General features: G+C 43.3%; 1 protein-coding gene across 3 annotated transcripts in view; it reads left to right on the top strand.

Moving 5' to 3' along the window:
- The window catches only part of LOC136789577 (guanine nucleotide-binding protein G(q) subunit alpha-like), a 152,528-nt gene extending 131,089 nt beyond the window's left edge, over positions 1-21,439 (top strand). For 2 of the 3 annotated variants that reach the window (XM_066989657.1, XM_066989656.1), the window contains one exon: positions 14,457-21,439. In XM_066989657.1, coding sequence (XP_066845758.1) covers positions 14,457-14,647 — 191 coding nt within the window. In that variant the 3' untranslated portion in view covers positions 14,648-21,439. The remainder of the gene's footprint in view (positions 1-14,456) is intronic. The other variant, XM_066989654.1, reaches the window with a different exon arrangement.
- The last annotated feature ends 1,015 nt before the right edge of the window (positions 21,440-22,454 follow it).

Here is a 22,454-nt window from a genome sequence, read left to right as displayed (position 1 = left end):
AGGATAGTGTTCCGGGCGGTGGCATGGGGCACCGGATATGTTTCCAGCCATCCGGTGGTTGCTTCCACCATTGTAAGTACGTGGCGCTTGCCGTTGCGGGTTTGAGGGAGTGTGATGTAATCAATCTGCCAGGCCTCTCCATATTTATATTTCAGCCATCGTCCTCCATACCAAAGAGGTTTTGACCGCTTGGCTTGCTTGATTGCAGCACGTTTCACAGTCATGAATAACCTGTGCTATAGTGTCCATGGTCAGGTCCACCCCTCGATCACGAGCCCATCTGTAGGTTGCATCTCTACCTTGATGGCCTGAGGTGTCATGGGCCCATCGGGCTATAAATAATTCACCTTTATGTTGCCAGTCCAGGTCCACCTGAGCCACTTCAATCTTAGCAGCCTGATCCACCTGCTGGTTGTTTTGATGTTCTTCAGTAGCCCGATTCTTGGGCACATGAGCATCTACATGGCGTACCTTTACAACCAGGTTCTCTACCCGGGCAGCGATATCTTGCCACAATGCCGCAGCCCAGATGGGCTTGCCCCTGCGCTGCCAGTTGTTCTGCTTCCATTGCTGTAACCACCCCCACAGGGCATTTGCTACCATCCATGAATCAGTATAGAGAGAGAGAACTGGCCACTTTTCTCGTTCAGCAATATCTAAAGCCAGCTGAATGGCTTTCACTTCTGCAAACTGACTCGATTCACCTTCTCCCTCAGCAGCTTCTGCAACTCGTTGTGTAGGACTCCATACAGCAGCTTTCCATCTACGATGCTTTCCCACAATACGACAGGACCCGTCAGTGAACAAGGCATATTTCTTCTCATTTTCTGGTAGCTTGTTGTACAGTGGGGCTTCTTCAGCACGGACCACCTCCTCCTCTGATGATATCCCAAAGTATTTGCCTTCTGGCCAGTCCATAATCACCTCCAAGATTCCTGGGCGACTGGGGTTTCCTATTCGAGCTCGCTGAGTAATCAGTGCAACCCACTTGCTCCATGTAGCATCAGTTGCATGATGTGTAGAGGGGACCCTTCCTTTGAACATCCAGCCTAGTACCGGCAGTCGGGGTGCCAGGAGGAGCTGCGCTTCAGTACCGACCACTTCCGAAGCAGATCGAACTCCTTCATATGCTGCCAATATCTCCTTTTCAGTTGGAGTATAGCGGGCCACAGATCCTCTGTATCCCCGACTCCAAAACCCCAGGGGTCGACCTCGAGTTTCCCCAGTTTCTTCCTGCCAGAGGCTCCAGGTGGGACCATTCTCCCCGGCTGCGGTGTAGAGCACATTCTTTACATCTGGTCCTGTTCGGACTGGCCCGAGGGCTACTGCATGAACTATTTCCTGCTTAATTTGTTCAAAGGCTTGTCGTTGCTCAGGGCCCCATTCAAAAGCATTCTTCTTACGGGTTACTTGGTAGAGCGGGTTTACAATCAGACTGTAATTTGGAATATGCATTCTCCAAAACCCCACGACACCTAGGAAAGTTTGTGTTTCTTTTTTGCTAGTTGGTGGAGACATAGCTGTTATTTTGTTGATCACATCCATTGGGATTTGACGACGTCCATCTTGCCATTTTATTCCTAAAAACTGGATCTCTCGTGCAGGTCCTTTAACTTTATTCTGTTTTAAGGCAAAACCGGCCTTCAGAAGGATTTGGACTATTTTCTTCCCTTTCTCGAAAACTTCTTCTGCAGTGTCACCCCACACAATGATGTCATCGATGTACTGCAGGTGTTCAGGAGCTTCCCCCTGCTCCAGCGCAGACTGGATCAGTCCATGGCAAATGGTAGGGCTGTGTTTCCACCCCTGGGGCAGCCGATTCCAAGTATATTGGACTCCCCTCCAAGTGAAAGCAAACTGTGGCCTGCACTGTGCTGCTAGAGGGATGGAGAAAAATGCATTAGCGATATCAATTGTGGCATACCACTTGGCTGCCTTTGATTCCAGTTCGTACTGGAGTTCTAGTGTGTCCGGCACTGCAGCACTCAGTGGTGGCGTGACTTCGTTCAGGCCACGATAGTCCACTGTTAGTCTCCACTCACCATTAGACTTTCGCACTGGCCATATGGGACTATTAAAAGGTGAATGAGTCTTGCTGATCACTCCTTGGCTCTCCAGTTGACGAATTAGCTTATGGATGGGACTCAGGGAGTCTCGGTTGGTGCGATATTGCCGCCGGTGCACAGTTGTGGTAGCGATCGGCACTTGCTGTTCTTCAACCCTCAGCAACCCCACAACAGAAGGGTCCTCTGAAAGACCAGGCAAGGTAGACAACTGTTTAATGTCCTCTGTCTCCAAGGCAGCTATGCCAAAAGCCCAGCGGAACCCTTTTGGGTCCTTGAAATATCCTCTTCTAAGATAGTCTATGCCAAGGATGCACGGAGCATCTGGGCCAGTCACAATACGGTGCTTTTGCCACTCATTACCGGTTAGACTCACTTCAGCCTCCAATACAGTTAACTGCTGGGATCCCCCCGTCACACCATAAATACAGATGGGCTCTGGCGCTTTATAGCTTGATGGCATTAGAGTACATTGTGCACCGGTGTCTACCAAAGCCTTATACTTCTGTGCGTCTGACGTGCCAGGCCATCGAATCCACACAGTCCAATAAACTCGATTGTCCCTTTCCTCCCCCTGGCTGGAGGCAGGGCCCCTCTAGTCCTGGTCAGAATCTTCATTTCTGTGTCTAAAGGACTGCCTGCTGGAAGTTGGAGCAGCAAACTTTTCAGAGAATTCCTTTTTCCCACTTGTTTTCCTTTGCAATTCACGTACCCGTGCCTCTAGGGTCGCAGTAGATTTTCCATCCCATTTTCTCATGTCCTCTCCATGGTCACGTAGGTAAAACCACAGGGTGGCGCGGTGTGTGTGCCCACCATATTGTCTTCCTTGCATAGATGAACGTTTACCCCTGATAGCTGAGACACTGGTTTGTACAGGTGGGGAGGAAAATAATCTCTCTTCAAGTTTTTGGATCTTTTCAGAAAGTTTCTCCAAAGTATTCTCTTTTAGCTGGTGGACACAGGTTCGTTCAGGTGGAGGGGAGATAATCTTTCTTCAAGTTGGTGGATCTTTTCAGAAAGTTTCTCCAAAGCATTCTCTTTTAGCTGGTAGACACTGGTTCGTTCAGGTGGAGGGGAAGATAAATTCTCTTTAAGTTGGTGGACCTCTTTAGAAAGTTTCTCCACAGCCGAGACACAGGCCTGTAGGGAAGAGGAGAGATTTCCTTCGTACTGCCGGAGTAATTTAGCCACGTCATTCACTGGGGGATTCTCCTCCGCTTTCCAGGCTATTATTGCCAATGAGCTGGCATATGATGATGGTGCACTCCGTACAAACTTCCGCCACATAGGTGGTGTACACTGGACTGCATCTGGATCTGCGGATGTTTGTGCGTCGTCTAGGTCCTTATAAATTACTTCCCGTACGGCCAATTCCCTCAGGTACTGAATTCCCTTCTCCATGGTGGTCCATTTGCCTGGTAGACATACAAGTTCTTCCTTGAAGGGATACCTTTCCTGCACAGCTGACAGGAGACGCCTCCAGAGACTGCGAGATCGTGCTCCATCTCCAATTGCTTTGTCAATGCATGCGTCCCTAGCAAGGGATCCCAGCCGCCTGGCTTCCTTGCCCTCCAATTCCACATAATTGGCTCCAGCGTCCCAGCACCGGAGCAGCCAGGTGACAAGCTGCTCGCCTATACAGCGACCAAAATCTTTTCGCACATCTCGTAGCTCACGCTGGTATAGAGTCCGGGTAGTTACTGTTGATTTTTCGACACCCTCATCCTCATCTTCAGTCTCCTGCACCTTTGATGGCTGGTGTAGAGTCCGGGTAGTTACTGTTGATTTTTCGACATCCTCATCCTCATCTTCAGTCTCCTGCACCTTTGATGGCCCAGCCTCGTCTTCACTATGCCCAGACTTAGCAGAAGACCGTCTGCGTTCTAAACGACCTGAGTCTCTATACCATTTCTTCACCTTGTCTACAGGGGCAACTTGCACTGCTACAGCTCGTTTCTCTAATCCAGACACAGGGTCTGCCACAGGGGTTGGAATACCCTCTGCGGGGTCAACTTGCACTGCTACAGCTCGTTTCTCTGACCCAGACACAGGAGTGGGAGCAGCTGCAGGAGCTGGAGCTGCTGCAGGAGCTGGAGTGGCTGCGGGAGCTGGAGCTGGAGCAGCTGCAGGAGCTGGAGCGGCTGCAGGAGCTGGAGCTGGAGCGGCTGCAGGAGCTGCAGCTGGAGTGGCTGCAGGAGCTGGAGCGGCTGCAGGAGCTGGAGCTGGAGCGGCTGCAGGAGCTGCAGCTGGAGTGGCTGCAGGAGCTGGAGCTGGAACGGCTGCAGGAGCTGGAGCGGCTGCAGGAGCTGGAGCTGGAGCGGCTGCAGGAGCTGGAGCGGCTGCAGGAGCTGGAACTGGAACGGCTGCAGGAGCTGGAGTGGCTGCAGGAGCTGGAACTGGAGCGGCTGCAGGAGCTGGAGTGGCTGCAGGAGCTGGAGCTGGAGCGGCTGCAGGAGCTGGAGCGGCTGCAGGAGCTGGAGCTGGAGCGGCTGCAGGAGCTGGAGTGGCTGCAGGAGCTGGAGCTGGAGCGGCTGCAGGAGCTGGAGTGGCTGCAGGAGCTGGAGCTGGAGCGGCTGCAGGAGCTGGAGCGGCTGCAGGAGCTGGAGCTGGAACGGCTGCAGGAGCTGGAGTGGCTGCAGGAGCTGGAGCTGGAGCGGCTGCAGGAGCTGGAGTGGCTGCAGGAGCTGGAGCTGGAGCGGCTGCAGGAGCTGGAGCGGCTGCAGGAGCTGGAACTGGAATGGCTGCAGGAGCAGGAGCGGCTGCAGGAGCTGGAGCTGGAGCGGCTGCAGGAGCTGGAGCTAGGTTGCTAGTAGCATCAATTGCAGCTCGATAGGCACAAGCCAGACCCCAGCACGCTACAGTGATTTGTGTCACTTTGGAACTGCCAGAGTCATGACACCTTTTTTTCAAGCATTCTGCCAGCTTTTTAGGATTTTGCAGTTGTTCAGGGGTGAATGTCCAAAACACTGGAGGTGACCACTGCTCTAGAAACCTGCCCATATCCTCCCACACTCCCTGCCACTCGCAGCTATCCCGCCTCAAGACAGATCTCCGGATGAGATTCCTAAGTAGTTGTTTAACCCTCCACAAAATCTGAAGCGCATTCAGGAGACATAACAACAAGAGCAGGCTGGTCTGAGTATCCCAAGGATATTCAACATCTCGGAGAACCACCATAACTAGCTCGGGGGATAAGAGGGTGGTGGTGAAGGAGAAAGGGAGAGTGAACAGGTAGGGAAACATGTCTTCCCCTGTCCCCTTCACAGATTGGCTCCCTAACGAAAACAGGCAATAGGTGTAATTGCTAATAGTTTCCGAGATATGGGTTCCAAAGTATAGAGTCGACGTCAGTGCTGAGTACAAATACCAGGTTAGAGTCGTGACCAGATATTTCATCATTTCATAAGCCATTGCTACACCGCACAGTACCATAACAATCTTAAACCAGGGCCCGGAAAGGATAAACAGTGCAACAGGGAGCACATACAGAAAGTAACGTGCTATAAAACTCAATTTGGAAAACAGGCACAGCAGACTGGAGATTAAGGCAACCAACATCGTGACTAGCACCTATTAAGCAGGTCCAATACTTATACCAATTTTAGTTTAACACACTCTGGTCAAATTTGTCGATATCTCAACCCTTCGAGCCCCACGTTGGGCGCCAAAAGGACTGTTGTGGTTTAACCCGGCTGGCAGCTAAACACCACACAGCCGTTCGCTCACCCTCCCCCCTCCCTCTCTGGGATGGGGGAGAGAAACGGGAAAGTGAAGCCGGTGAGTTGAGATTAAGACAGTTTATTAAGACAGGAATATAATAATATAAGGAATATAAGGAAAATAATAATAACAATAATAATAATAATAGTGATAATGGTAATAGTATTAACAATAATAATGTGTAAGAAAACAAGTGATGCACAATGCAATTGCTCACCACCCGCTGACCGATGCCCAGCCTATTCCCGAGCAGCCGGCCCCCCCACCCCGGCCAGCCACCCCTATATATTGTTTAGCATGACGTCAGATGGTATGGAATACCCCTTTGGCCAGTTTGGGTCAGCTGTCCTGGGTCTGTCCCCTCCCAGCTCCTGCTGCACCCCCAGCCTGCTCGCTGGCAGGACAGAGCGAGAAGCCGAAAAGTCCTTGGCCTGGTGTAAACACTGCTCTGCAACAATTAAAACATCAGCATGTTATCAGCGCTCTTCTCATCCTAATCCAAAACATAGCACCCTACCAGCTACTATGAGCTACTTAACTCTGTCCTAACTGGAACCAGGACAGATTTCATTTTATAACTCCATTAACTGTGGATAGGATGGCAGTACCTTTCATGTGAAATTATTGCTTTTAGATGAGTAACAGCATATTAGCAATGAACCTTATTCTGTTCTTATTCCTAAGTTGAGGTGAATGCTTGAAGTGAAGTATAAAGTTAAAAATAAATAAAACCACATTTCTTCTCATTTTTACTCATAGTCTTTTTTGAGGATTTTTGTTTGTTTGTTTGTTTAAGCCTGTATATTTAAATAGAAGTGTCATAAATTCTCTGGGGTTGTCAGAGAGACCAGTATCACTCCTGCCACTCTTTCATTATACCATTTCTTTCTTGTTTTCTTTATTTTACTTATGTAAAATGTAATGTGCTTGTCTCAGAAAACATTATGTGAAACATTCCTAAGGAAATTGTACTTTTATAAAGTGCTCCTGAGGTAAAAAGTAAGGTATTTTAAGGTACTTTTTAGGAGTTGGACTCAATGATCCTTCTGGATCCCTTCCAACTCAGGGTATTCTGTGATTCTATGAACTGAGTGGAGTCTTTAGTAACAGGGGAAAAATCAAATTCATATAATAAAACCTCTTTTGTCTCACCAGAGAGTGAACAGCAGATTTGAAAGCTACAAAAAAAAAAAGATTAAATTTCTCATTTTCAAAACTAAAGTGATAATAGGAAAAAGTTACAGGTATTTTTCCTATTTGAGAGGAAAGGATGTGTTCACAGTAAACAGCCTGGAGGATCAGCCAATACTTATTTATGAGTCACTCTAAGTTTTGTTTGATCATAGAAGAGAATCATAGAATCATTTAGGTTGGAAAAGACCCTTAAGATCATCAAGTGATCCATCAACCTAACCATCACCTAACACTACCAACTCCACCACTAAACCGTGTCCCCAAGCACCACATCCACACGTCTCTTAAATACCTTCAGGGATGGTGACTCCACCACTTCCCTGAGTAGCCCATTCCAATGCCTAATCACCCTTTCCATTAAAAAATTCTTCCTGACATCCTATCTAAACATCCCCTGATGCGTCCTATCACTTGTCACCTGAGAAAAGAGACCAATACCCACCTTGCTGAAACCTCCTTTCAGGTAGTTGTAGAGAACAATGAGGTCTCCCCTCAGTCCCCTCTTCTCAAGACTAAACAACCCCAGTTCCCTCAGACGCTCCCTCATAAGACTTGTTCTCCAGACCCTTCAGCAGATTTGTTGCTCCTTTTTAAATGCAAGTTCCAGCAAATCAATATCCTTCTTGTAGTGGGGGGTCCAAAAGTGAACACAGTACTTGAGGTGTGGTCTCACCAGTGCCGAGTACAGAGGGACAATCACTTCCCTAGTCCTGCTGGCCACACTATTTCTGATGGCCTTCTTGGCTACCTGGGCACGCTGTTGTCTCATGTTCAGCTGGCTGTCAACCGACACCCCCAGGTCATTTTCTGCTGCGCAAATTTTCAGCCACTCTTCTCCAAGTCATACTACTGCATGGGATTGTTATGACCCAAGTGCAGGACCCGGCACTTACCCTTGTTGAATGTCATGCAATTGGACTTGGCCCATTGATCTAGCCTTTCCATATCCCTCTGCAGAGCCTTGCTACCTTCAAGCAGATCAACACTCTTGCCCAACTTCGTGTCATCTGCAAACTTACTGAGGATGCACTTGATCCCCTCATCCAGATCTTTAACAAAAATGTTAAATGTAACTGGCCCCAATACTGAGCCTTGGGGAACACCACTGGTGATCAGCCACCAACCAGATTTAACTCCATTCACAATGACCTTTTGGGCCTGACTATCCAGGCAGTTTTTTACCCAGCAGACAGTACATCCTTTGAAGACATGAGCATCCAGTTTCTCCAAGAGAAGGCTGTAGGAGACAGCATCAGATGCCTTGAGGTCACAGAATAGATTTTACAAAACTTTAATGTAGTAGTAATTTAGGATTTATTTTATACTTTTATAGTAAATCACAAGAATAGATTGTATGATTCTTAACAGCACTTAATCAGCATTTAAGCATCAGCCAATTTAACACAATGATTTCAACAGAATTTGCTACAGTTGAAACAGCAACATAGTTAAAGATTCAAGAATGGCAAGGTTTGCCCAAGATTTACTGCAGGGGGGGGTTCTAAACTCAGTCTCACGCTTTCAAGATTCCCCCCTTTTAGTGAATCACTCACCCTTCTCCCTCATCAGCGTTTGTCCACAGACGAGCTTTTATCCTCGAGGAGTCAGTCCTGAGAGACATCTTACCTCAGGGGTACCCTGAGAGACGTCCCGGATTGGTGGGAGATCAATTGATTGGAGATTGGGAGTGGGAGATTGGTGGGTCACGGCCTGCTGCGGTCCCTGGAGAGCTTGCTTGGGATCACTATAGGATTGCTAGATGATTGACTTTTAGTCAGCAATTTTCCAGGATCCATTTCTTTTTTCACTTTGGCTATCATTCAAGTTGTGCAACACACACACACACACACCCTTAGCAAATAATTGCGCCTTTCTCAATTAGTCATGTCACAGGGGCTTTGGATACATACAGTCAGGGGGAGGCCTTCTTGTCCTGTGCCTGTAATGTATAAATAACAGGGGAATGAGGCAGTGTCAGGCTTCACCACACTCTGTAGATAACAGAGGAATGATGCCATGATGGCTTTTCCTTGAATCATAGATAACAAAGGAATGATTCTGCACTATATTAGATAAAGTGATTGACTCATAGTCAAGTTCAGATTCCTTATCATGTTGATCTTGGACTCTGATATGATTCATCATTTTCCCATGAGGAATTTCCTGGCATCAGGTGTCTGCCTGGCACTCCATTATTAAAGAGCTGTCCAGTTCAAGGAACGATCACATTGAGGCCTACTTGTGGCTCATAAGCCTGAGCAAGACATGTCAAGTGCAGGATTAAAGCATATCCACCACACTTGTTAAAGTCCAGGTAAATAATATCCAATGCCTTTCCATCATACACCATGTCATCTTATCATAGAAGATCAGGATAGTCAAGCAAGATTTGCATTTGATAAAACCATGCTGATTGAGTCTGATCATCGGGATGAAAGAAAAAGGAGATAAATTTGCAAAAATAGTACTCTAGAATCAAACGGTATTAAATTTATTAATAACCTCACAAGAAGGAGTGTGCACTGTAATTAGTGCTAGTTGCTGTATATATCTAGATCAAATGGGACAAATTTGACTGATCTCAAAAATATTTGGGAAAAAAAAAAACACAACAAGATCCTACATAGAGTGGCTCAAGATGACACTTCCTGGGGATTTAGAAACATTTGGGAGAAACTAACTTCGTGGTTACCTGAATGGAATTGGCTCAAACAACTATTTGTTGGTATTACAATAATAATGGCATTGTATATCTGTCATCCCCCATGACATTCGAAGAATACTGCACCTTAATGTTGGAAAAACTCAAGAGTGGGGTATGTGAAAAACAACAGTAAGAGTAAGAAAAGAAGAGGGGGGAATTGTGAGAAACAAAGTTGTGTTTTTGCAATAGAAGGTGTTTTTGCAGTGGAGAATTCCACTAACCTTGTGTATTCAAAAATGATTGTGCAGCATAGCAGTGTGGAGTACGTTAAGCAGATAAGGGGAAGGTCCCACTGTCCCAAAATAAGGAGGGTAGCTAAGAAAAACAGGATGAGCAGTACGAAATCATCAAAAACAAAAATCACGGGCCCTCTAGTAATGAGAGAAGAAGGAAAAAAAAAGGAAAAGGTGAAATTAACGGTTTGTCAAATTAAATTGTACATATATGTTACAGTAATAAGTATCGAGTACTTTGTGAAGCTGTAGTACTCAGCCAATGAGGAAATAGGGGGGGAATTAAGCGTCGGGTAACAGGGAATATACATATACAATATATAACACCTGCAGTACACTGATGACATCATTGTGTGGGGTGACACTGCAGAAGAAGTTTTTGAGAAAGGGAAGAAAATAGTCCAAATCCTTCTGAATGCTGAATTTGCAATAAAACAAAATAAAGTCAAAGGACCTGCACGAGAGATCCAGTTTTTAGGAATAAAATGGCAAGATGGACGTCGTCAAATCCCAATGGATGTGATCAACAAAATAACAGCTATGTCTCCACCAATTAGCAAAAAAGAAACACAAACTTTCCTAGGTGTCGTGGGGTTTTGGAGAATGCACATTCCAAATTACAGTCTGATTGTAAACCCGCTCTACCAAGTAACCCATAATAAGAATCATTTTGAATGGGTCCCCGAGCAACGACAAGCCTTTGAACAAATTAAGCAGGAAATAGTTCATGCAGTAGCCCTTGGGCCAGTCCGAACAGGACCAGATGTAAAGAATGTGCTCTACACCGCAGCCGGGGAGAATGGTCCCACCTGGAGCCTCTGGCAGAAAGAACCTGGGGAAACTCGAGGTCGACCCCTGGGGTTTTGGAGTCGGGGATACAGAGGATCTGAGGCCCGCTACACTCCAACCGAAAAGGAGATATTGGCAGCATATGAAGGAGTTCGATCTGCTTTCGGAAGTGGTCGGTACTGAAGCGCAGCTCCTCCTGGCACCCCGACTGCCGGTACTGGGCTAGGTGTTCAAAGGAAGGACCCCCTCTACACATTATGCAACTGATGCTACATGGAGCAAGTGGGTTGCACTGATTACTCAGCAGGCTCGAATAGGAAACTCCAGTCACCCAGGAATCCTGGAAGTGATTGTGGACTGGCCAGAAGGCAAATATTTTGGGATATCACCGGAAGATGAGGTAGCCTGTGCTGAAGAAGCCGCACTGTATAAGAAGCTACCAGGGTGCCAAGGACCTGGGTGCACTTGGTGGGTAATGCTAAAGAATGGGGAGGTCCGGCGTGTACCTCAAGGGGATTTAATATTGGGTGAGAATAGCCCTTGAGTTGAATTGTATCATGTTAATTATTACCTAATACGGTATGTCATCACCATTGTGATTGCTATATGTTAATGTCCCATTAATGGTATCACAGTAACTGTCTGGCAGATAACAATGAATGAATGTTAATAGAATTGGACAAGCACAGCGGTATGATGGAACGAGAACAGGCTTCAACGTGTGACGATCCAACATCACACACCATCTCTTCTGCCCTGAAAGACTGCTGGGACAGATGGAGCCTGAAGTCAGTCACAGACTAAACTTAATGGACATTTTATATACATGTATGAAGGTGGTGATTAACTGGAATGTATTGGGAAGTGTGGGACCCGAGCATGACATAAATGGTTTGGAATAAGGGGTAGATATTTTCCTAGTTTCAGCTAGGATAGAGGTAATTTTCCTCCTAGTAGCTGGTAGGGTGCCCTGTTTGGGATTTAGGATGAGAATAATGTTGATAACACACTGATGTTTTAATTGTTGCAGAGCAGTGCTTGCACTAAGCCAAGGACTTTTCAGCTTTCGCTCTGTCCTGCCAGCGAGCAGGCTAGGGGTGCAGCAGGAGCTGGGAGGGGACAGACCCAGGACAGCTGACCCAAACTGGCCAAATTGGTATTCCATACCATCTGACGTCATGCTGAACAATTGAAATGAGGGGGTGGCAGGGGTGGGGGAACCGGCTGCTCGGGGATAGGCTGGGCATCGGTTAGTCAAGCAGGATTTGCATTTCATAAAACCATGCTGATTGAGTCTGATCACCTGGTTATCCTGCGTGTGCCAGAAGATGGCACTCAAGATGATCTGCTCCATGACCTTCCCTGGCACCGAGGTCAGACTGACAGGCCTGTAATTCCCCAGATCCTCCTTCCTGCCCTTCTTGTAGATGGGCGTCACATTCACCAACCTCCATTCAACTGGGACCTCCCTGGACAGCCAGGACTGCTGATAAATTATTGAAAGTGGCTTGTTGAGCACTTTGGCTAGCTCCTTCAGCACCCTTGGATGTACCCCATAGATTTGTGCATGTCCAAGTGGTATAGTAGGTCACTAACCATTTCCCCCTGGATTATAAGGGCTTCATTCTTCTCCCTGTCTCTGTCTTCCAGCTCAGTGGGCTGGGTACCCCAAGAATAATTGGTCTTACTAAGGCAGAGGCAAAGAAGGCATTAAGTACCTCAGCCTTTTCCTCATCCCTTGTCTCTATGTTTCCCCCCACATCCAATAAAGGATGGAGATTCCCTTTAGTCCTCCTTTTGTTGGTAATGTATTTATAGAAGTATTTTTTATTGTCTTTGACGGCAGCAGACATTAATTTCCAGTTGGGCTTTGGGCTTTCTAATTTTCTCCCTGCATAGCCCCACAACACTTTTGTAGTCCTCCTGAGTGGCCTGCCCCTTCTTCCAAAGGTCATAAATTCTCCTGAGTTCTTTCCTGAGTTCTAGACAAAGGTATCTCTTCACCCAGGCCAGTCTTCTCCCCTGCCAGCTCATCTTTCGGCACATTGCAATGGCCTGCTCCTGTGCCTTTAAGATTACCTTCTTGAAGAGTGTCCAGTCTTCCTACCAGCCCAGTCATAGAATGGTTTGAGTTGGAAGGGACCTTAAAGATCATCTAGTTCCAACCCCCCTGCCATGGGCAGGGATACCTTCCACAAGACCAGGTTGCTCAAAGCCCCATCAAGCCTGGCCTTAAACACTTCCAGGAATGGGGCATCCACAACTTCTCTGGGTAACTTCCAGTGCCTCACCACCCTCACCATGAAGAATTTCTTCCTAATAACTAATCTAAACATACCCTATTTAGTTTAAAACCATGACCCCTTGTCCTATCGGCACACTCCCTGATAGTCTCTCCCCATCTTTCATGTAGGCCCCCTTGAAGTATTGCAAGGCCGCTATAAGGTTTCCCTGGAGCCTTCTCTTCTCCAGGCTTCTCTTCCTCAGCCTATCTTCATAGGGGAGGTGCCCTAGCCCTCTGATCATCTTCGTGGCTTTCCTTGACCCGCTCTAACAGGTGCATGCCTTTGTTATGCTGGGGGCCCCAGAGCTGGACGCAGCACTCCAGGTAGAGTCTTATGAGAGCAGAGTAGAGGGGGAGAATCACCTCACACTTCTTTTGATGCAGACCAGGATACGATTGGCTTTCTAGTCTGTAAGCACACATTGTTAACTCATATTCAGTTTTTCGTCCACCAGTAACCCCCAAGTCCTTCTCCTCAGGGCTGCTCTCAATCCACTCATTGCCCAGCCTAAGGATTGCCCCGACCCAGGTGCAGGACCTTGCACTTAGCCTCGTTAACATTCACGAGGTTCACACAGGCCCACCTCTCAAGCCTGTCAAGGTCCCTCTGGGTGGCATCCCTTCCCTCCAGCATGTCAACTGCACCACTCAGCTTGGTGTCATCTGCAAGTAGTACTATACAGAAGAGAACTATTTAGAAGAGAATTCAAGAGAATTGAAAATATTCTTGTCTTTTTGAGTTTATTTCATGTGACAGATGCCCTAGATGACGTCCAGCAGGTTAATCTTCACTTTTCTAGATTGACTGTTGTGTAAAGTAGAACATGTAGTTTGGTTACATAGACTTTGTGTTCTTCTGAGAATTACAACCTCAATATAGATTTAACAGGATCATTATCTTATGCAATTTAGATAACTGATTTGTTAGAACAGTAACATTTTGCAGTTGACCAGCTTCAACTAGAGGGCATATGTTTTTTATCACTAATTAAATGAAATTCTATTGGAGTGTCAGACCAATTTAGGATATAACTTGTTTATGCTTTTTAAAAATACAGTTTAAATACAGTAGGTATAGAATGAAAATTGAACAATTCTATTAATTTTATAATGATTTATTAGTATAATGTAACTAATATTTCTGTTGTTCATTTTGTGTGGTTACAGATCATCCAATTCATCTCTCCATTTTAGACATTATTTTATGGAAGAAAGGATAGTAAGCAGGAAAAAAAACCAGCTCTTGCATGATCAACTTCTGGAATTTCATTCCATTTTTATTTTTTAATGGTTCCTACTGGAAAAAAAATACTATATAATAGTATTTATTAGTAAAAATGTTCCCTTCTCTTATGTGAGGATCACAGACTGAATCTTTCTTCTGTTTTCTGCTCCTAAGGTTCCCTCTTAAAGAAGCTCAAATTTTGAATTGACTATAAGAAAACTGACTTTCTCTTCTTAATTATTAGGACCACAACGGGATGCACAAGCAGCACGAGAGTTCATCTTGAAGATGTTTGTAGACCTGAATCCAGACAGTGACAAAATTATCTACTCCCACTTCACATGTGCTACAGACACAGAGAATATACGCTTCGTCTTTGCTGCTGTCAAGGATACAATCCTACAGTTAAACCTGAAGGAGTACAACCTGGTTTAATTGTGCCAAGGAGGCCCTGCAAAATCACCTTTACGTGACTGAAGATACAGAAGAGGGACTGTATTATCTGTGAAAACAATTTGCATAATACTAATTTATTGCTGAAATTATATTCACTCTGAACATCCACAGAGTTTGTAGTTAATATTATGTTTTTATTTAAACTATATGGAGAAAAAACAAAAGATGCTGAACTACATTCACAGCACATTTCCTTATCTTTTAGGCAAAGCCTCATGACTCAATGTGTTTTAAATTCTCAGTCATACTCTCACAAAGGATGTTTTTTTTTTTTTGATACTGAAGCAAAGTCAATCCGGTTTCCTCTTTCCCTGACCATTTCTCTCTCCTTCCTTCCCTTCCCGCTTTATGTTTTTAAAGGTATAATGGCCTTTTTCCCAGTTGCATTTCTTGGTAAAATATTTTCTATTGAGTGATTTGGTCAGGAAAAATGCTATCATCAATATTTAAAATATCAGTCATTCTAATTTTACAAAATGTACTTTTTCTGAAGGATCAAAAGTATTGATAGTATGATTTTTAAATTCTTGACATGGGTGTTTTCATTCTGTCTTCACTTCTGAGGCTGGAATATTGGGATTGCAAAATAGAAATACAGATGTGTATGGATGTAAAATTTAACCATGCTTTCACAGTTTAGAAAGATTCACAGAAGACAGTAATGAAATACCTAACACAAACCTAGGATGTACATGGAATATCACAGAATCTCTTTTTAATTGACATGTGCCGTTTTTTTCTCTTTTCTTTATTCACAAATGTCAAACAGAAATGTCATGAACACTACATTTTTCCCAGTAGCTACAGACTGAAACAGTGTGGGTTGTGTTTTTTTTTTCAGTTGTGTGGGTTTTTTTCTTAAGTTAGAGCTTTTCTAAATGTGTTTTTCCACATTAGAATTTTTTTTTATATATATAAAATTAATCTTGCCAAATCTGTCTTTTTATAAAACCGATATTTTGAAATATAAGATACTGAATGAAATACCAAAGTGATGGATTGGGAACTGACCTGATTGAGTCAACTGCCAAGTGATAAACAAACATAGTTTCAGTTCCTACAATCCCATTTTAGAAAGTGTTCCATTTTCTATTGCCAAAAACAACAGTGTGAATGAATATGATAATAGATACATGTGTATAAAAGACAGTTTAACTCCTTATGTCAGAGATGACATGAGATTGCATACAACGTGTTCCGTAATAATATCAAGGCATCTTTAGTTTTACAACATGAAATGCTTGTTCACTGGTTGCTTGTTCACTGAATCACAGACATTTGATAGGCTTAATATAAAAGCCTTGATATTCTTTAGAAAGAGCTATGAATATAAATGAAACATTGAGAAAATCGCTCTAGAAATTTAAACGTGCCATTTTTTAACAACAAAAATGCAGCACTCATTGATGAGTCTTTATTCTACAGCTTAAGTTGAAAGAAGGTGTTTTTTGACCAGGTGCATTATTGCTGGCAAGCTACAGAGAACTCAGATATGTAATTGGATTGTCTGCAATGCCAAGTAACTGCAAGCCACTTAACACAGAAATTGCTGCCTCTCAGCAGCGTAGGGGAAGTGGAAAAAAGAATGGCTTATTAGTTGAGTAACGAAGTTAACAATAAAGACTAATGAATTGTTTTTCATCCTTAACCCTCCCAGCTCCATAACAACAATAATAAGAACAGCTGATACTTTTTTCTCCCTTATAAAACATCTTATAATTAAAATCTGGTTGTACATACATACATATATATATATGGCAGCATCCATATTATCTTTGTAATTATTAATTTTTGGCAAATTGAATGTGCTGTGTTGATATGTATCTATGTAGTTGTACTGTATGTCATAGCTAATTCACATTTTAAATAATGCTATTTTATTTACTTTTTAAGAGAAAAGAATGTAAATTTTGTCAGTTTATTTCTGACTGGGGACTTGTTTTTATTTAAATATATATATATATATATAAAGAACAGAGCAGTACTAGCATCGTACTGTATAAAATTATTTGTACATTCCCGAGTAGAAATAAATTGTATACATGCAAAGGACATTCACATTCAAAACAATGCTTAAATCTTGTGAGGGCTTTATACAAATGTAGAAACCAGTTTTGTTAGAAGAACATATGCCATTATATCTAGGATTGGAAAATAAGCTCTCAAATATGAATTTGTATTTGGCAGATTCAGCTTTGATTAATTTTACCTTTCTAGTGGCCTTTATTAGAAAAGTTAATTTAGAGACATTTCAAATCAGTGAACATAAGTACTAATGGGCATATGCTATTTCCCTAAAAATAATCATGAAAAAATACAGAACATCAGATCAATTAAACATTATTTCAGAAATTACAGAAACCTTGGATCTAGCAACAAAAAACTCATTAGCGTTAACAATTTTAAGGAGTTAAAAATTTTATTTAATAAAGCTAAAGCAGGTAGTTGTATGTTATAAAAAGTGACACTGACATTCTAAATAGGTGATCAGAGTAGTTAATGTTGTTATATATGGCATTATAAAACTGGTCCTGATCTTGCTTAAAAACATAAAGCTTCTGTGTCTACTGTTAACTATGGAGTGCATGATAATATCCCTTCTTTTAACCTGGGAATATATTGGCCACCCTGGATTTCTGGATTTAGTGATATAAATAGAACTGTAGGAAAAAAAAAAAGCGAAAAAAAAAAAAAAAGCAAGTGGTGTCTTATGAAGGTTTGGTGTTTTTTTGTTTGTTTTGTTGTGGGGTATTGGGGAAGGGGAATGGGGTTTTTTGTTTTGTATAAAAAATAAACAAAAGTTTTCTCATGCATTATACTTATATTGTAATTGCAACATTCAAGAGGTTGTGCCACTGGGCTACTTCTGGTATATTTTAAGTGAGCAAACCTGTGGCAATGATTAGATCATTTGAGCATATTCTGAAAAAAATATATATTCAGCATGCTAATGCAAGCTTTATATGAATCACCTAACAGCACTGCAGTGTGACAGTTTTTGCAAAAACGTTTCCTTTTTAAATGACATAGCTGTTCCCACTTGCAATATATTCCGTTGTTGTTTTAATTGGTGGTTTCCAGTATGGGTTATAGCGCTTGAGCCCAGAAGTTTGTGCCTCTAACATGAAACTGAAGGCAAACACAAGACACAAACCCTTTTACTTTATGTGATATGTGATTTCATTGAATGTCTTAAATGGGGTAGGAGGGAAGGAAAACATCTTGGGAACCTGAGTATTTTAGGTGTTCGCTAGCACAAGAAAGCTGTAATATGCGTTTTACAAAACCTTAAATTTGCTTTTTCACTAAGTAACTGGCACTGTAATGACATATATAGGATGATGCAGCTATAAGGGCAGTTTACTTCTTATCATTTAGACTCTTTTGATTGTCAAAGTATATGAAATGTCATTTTTAATTATACTGCCACATGATTGTGAAACATTTTTTTTAAGTTTGAAAGTTGAGAAGAGACTTTATGCTGGCTATCAGTCAGAACTGACTGCATGATTTGCAAAAACTTTAAATGGGAGGAAACGGGCTGCATATGAAGACATTGCTAGACTCCCAGCCTTTGGTTATAAAATGCAAAAGATTTTCAGATTTCTCAGACTACTGTCCCTTCCCTAGTTATGCATTCTTCACAAAACAATGAAATAACAAGAGAAAACATGAAACCAACATGAAAAAATAAAATTTATCCAAATTATTTTATGTGCTGCTGTTCCTGGAGTGCTGTTCATGGTTACTGCATATTAGTCTATTAATAAACTAATGAAGTGCGCACAGTATATTAACAAGACCTACAAATGACCTACCTCTAGTTAAGAAACCAATAAAGTAAATATGTTTTGGAGAAAATCTCTTAGAAAATTAAAATGGCATGTTGTTAATTATTAATGACTATTTTAGACATTCACGCTTTTGTAAATACAGTCCTTTTGAGATAAACACCTAAGGTCATCTGTCCCTGTCCAATTTGTTAGTTTAGTAGAGATCTTGCAAAACCATATGTTTTGGTTTAATAAGAAGAAGCACCGATATCTCCTCTTTTTTTTGGCTTTTATTTACCCGTAATATTTTGAGTTGTATCAATCAAAGCAAACATTTCCATGTAATCAGTAATCTATTGAGGGTCATTATTTAACTAGTTAAATGTTTATTACTGTAACTTTCACTCAATCTTTTTCACAGTAGCCATGCTGCAGGAAAGAAAGGAACAGAGGAATTATTTGGGCAAAGTTAATGTTGAAGACAGTGTCAAAAATACAAGAGAATTCAGCCAGATCAATCTTACTGTAAAGCCGTTGTTTATTATTTCTCTCAAAAGATTGTCTAAGCTGAAGTCTATTTCTGGATTCCTCATTTACCATACTGAAGAAAATCCTTATTTGGCCATTATATTTGTGGGGGTTATGAGAGACATTTTTAAACTTGCAGTGTTTTAAAAAAAATAAAGATATTTGCTATTCTTAAAGTGTCATTTAATCGCAAGCACTGTCTACTGTTTGGGGAACCAAAATAGAGTGTAGTGTTTGGTTTTGTTTTGGTTTTGTTTTTGTTTTTTGAAAAAAAAAATATGTATAAAACTGTTCTTTAAAATCTTGCTCTTTAAAAATACAGTATTTTTGGCCATAAATTTGTACTATTACTATCTTAGTTCTTTGACATATTTCTGAAATATATTTGGCCTTAATGTTCTCCCAAAATGTTTCTTATTATGATAAATATTAGATAGATGTATTATTCCAATGACTACTTTTTTTAAAAAAATTATACATGCTCCCTCCTCATTGTCCAAATATTAAAATTTCCTGATGTCCTGGTTTCGGCTAGGATAGAGGTAATTTTCCTCCTAGTAGCTGGTACGGTGCTGTGTTTTAGATTTAGGATGAGAATAATGTTGATAACATGCTGATGTTTTAATTGTTGCAGAGCAGTGCTTACACTAAGCCAAGGACTTTTCAGCTTCCCACTCTGTCCTGCCATTGAGCAGGCTGGGTGTGCATCAGGATCTGGGAGGGGACAGGCCCAGGACAGCTGACCCAAACTGGCCAAATTGGTATTCCATACCATATGACATCATGCTGAACAATTAATATGGGGCTGGCTGGGGTGGGGGAACGGGCTGCTCGGGGATAGGCTGGGCATCGGTCAGCGGGTGGTGAGCAATTCCATTGTGCATCTCTTGCTTTGTACATATTATTAGTAGTAGTACTATTATCATTATTATTATTATTTTCCTTTCATTTCTGTCCTAATAAACAGTCTTTATCTCAACCCACAGGCTTTCATTTTTTTCTGATTCTCTCCCCCATCCCAGAAAGTGAGAGGGGAGGGTGAGCGAACAGCTGTGTGGTGCTTGGCTGCCGGCTGGGTTAAACCACAACAGTTGCTGAAAATCAGACTGAAAGCTTTGCCTCCGTGAGCAACACAAAATTCCTTTTGTGGTGGTAAAATTTTTAATATTTAAGATTTGTGAGATCTAGTTAAGAAGTTTATTCTAACAAAAAGAACATTCCTTTCAACGAAAAGCTAAGTCTGATTGTTTTCAACCCCAACTTCTGACTTAAGATAATACTGGGCATGCTACTCCTACAGGCTACATCAAGAGCCACCTCTCCATATTTTCAGTTGTGATAGTTAAGAAGCTACTTAAGGAGTCCATATCTACCAGGTATGTATACTTGGCCTAACACATAAATGATTTTCTGGATTTATCCCATCCAAGAATGCACACCTGACTTTGTTAACATTAGAATGATTTTCCCCACCTCTTTCATTTATTTGAAACAGTATATAAGTGGGATCTTGTAGTGGGTTTACGTGGCAAGGTTTTGGTAGCAGGGGGGCCATAGGGGTGGCTTCTGTGAGAAGAGTCCAGAAGCTGCCCCATGTCAGATAAGGGCCCCGCCACTGGCCAGAGCCGGGGCAATATGCGATATTCTTTGCACCTCGGTGAGAGCATATTTAAGACAAGGGAAAAAAAAAATCTGCTGGGGAACAGCAGATGGGAGAGAGAGAGGAGGGAGAAACAGCCTTGCAGGCGCAAGTGAAGAAGTCAGTGAAGAAGGAGGGGGAGAGGTGCTCCAGGTTCCAGAGCTGATGTTCCCCTGTGGCCTGTGGTAAGGACCATGGTGAAGCAGGCTGTCCCCCTGCAGCCCATGGAGTACCACAGTGGAGCAGGTTTCCATCCTGCAGCCCGTGGAGGAGACCACGGTGGAGCAGGTGGACCTGCACCGACAGAGGCTGCGGCCTGTGGAGGACCACCCCAGAGCAGATTCTGGGCCGGACCTGTAGCCCGTGGAGAGGAGACCACGCAGGAGCAGGTGACCTGGCAGAAGCTGCTGCCCGTGGGGGACCCAGGCTGGAGCAGTGTGCTCCTGATGGATGGACCCCGTGGTACAGACCCATATTTGGAGCAGTTCTTGAAGAGCTGCTGCCTGTGGGAAGCCCATGCAGGATCAGTTTGGGAAGGAATCCCCCGTGGGAGGGACCCCACATGGAGGAGGGGAAGAGAGAGAGTGATCGAGAAGGAGAAGCGGAGATGAAGTGCTACAGATTGACCGCAACCCCCATTCCCCCGTTACCCTGCGCCGCTCAGGGGGGAGGAGGTAGAAGAAGGTGGATGATGGGAAGGTGTTTTCTTTGTTTCTCGCTTCTCTAGCTTGTTAGTAATAGGCAATAAATCTTACTGTCTCCCTACTCTGAGTCTGTTTTGCCCGTCACGATAATTGTTGAGCGATCTCCCTGTCCTTATCTCAACCCTTGAGCCCTTTGCATCGTATTTTCTCCCCTTTTCCCTTTGAAAGGGGTATTCCATACCATATGATGTCATGCTGAACAATTAATATGGGGTGGTTGGCCAGGGTGGGGAGTCTGGCTGCTCGGGGATAGGCTGGGCATCGGTCAACAGGTGGTGAGCAATTGCATTGTGCATCACTTGCTTTGTACATATTATTAATAGTACAATTATTATCATTATTATTATTGCTTTCCTTTCATTTCTGTCCTAATAAACTGTCTTCATCTCAACCCACAAGCTTTCACTTTTTTTTCGATTCTCTCCCGCATCCCACTTTGAGGGGGAAAGGGTGAGCGAATGACTCCGTGGTGCTTAGCTGCCGGTCGGGTTAAACCGCAACAGTCCTTTTGGTGCCCAATATGGGGCACGAACGGTTGAGATAATGACAGATCTGAGCAGAGCGTGTGTTGTGGTTTAACCCGGCTGGCAGCTAAACACCACACAGCCATTCGCTCACCCAATTTTAAACCAAAATTGTTATAAGCATTAGACCAGTTTAATAGTTGCTAATCACAATGTTGATTTTTTTGATCTCAGGTCTGCTGTGCCTGTTTTGCAAACTGAGTTATATAGCACATTACTTACTGTATGTGTCCCCTGTCGTGCTGTTTATCCTTTCCAGGGGCTGATTTAAGGTTATAATTTTGTGGTGATGTGTAACACTGGCACACAATGATAAAATTGCTGGTCATGAGACTAGTCGTATTTGTACTGAGCATTGCCGTCAACTCCATACTTTGGGAACCATATCTCAGAAACTAATAATAATTACACCTTTTACCCTTTTTCTTCAGGGCGCCAATCTATGGAGGGGACAGGGGGAGATGTCTTTTCCCACTTGTTCACTCTCCCTTTCTCCTTCACCCCCTTCTCCTCCTCCAGATGAGTTACGATAGCTTCTCAAAACTTTGAATATCCTTGGGATGTTCAGACCAGCATGTTCTTCATCCTGAATGCGCTACAGGTTTTGTTTAAAGTTAA

Source organism: Anser cygnoides, unplaced genomic scaffold, assembly GCF_040182565.1.
Source record: "Anser cygnoides isolate HZ-2024a breed goose unplaced genomic scaffold, Taihu_goose_T2T_genome scaffold_71_1, whole genome shotgun sequence".
Lineage (NCBI taxonomy): Eukaryota > Metazoa > Chordata > Aves > Anseriformes > Anatidae > Anser > Anser cygnoides.
This window is presented reverse-complemented; position numbering and strand designations above follow the sequence as displayed.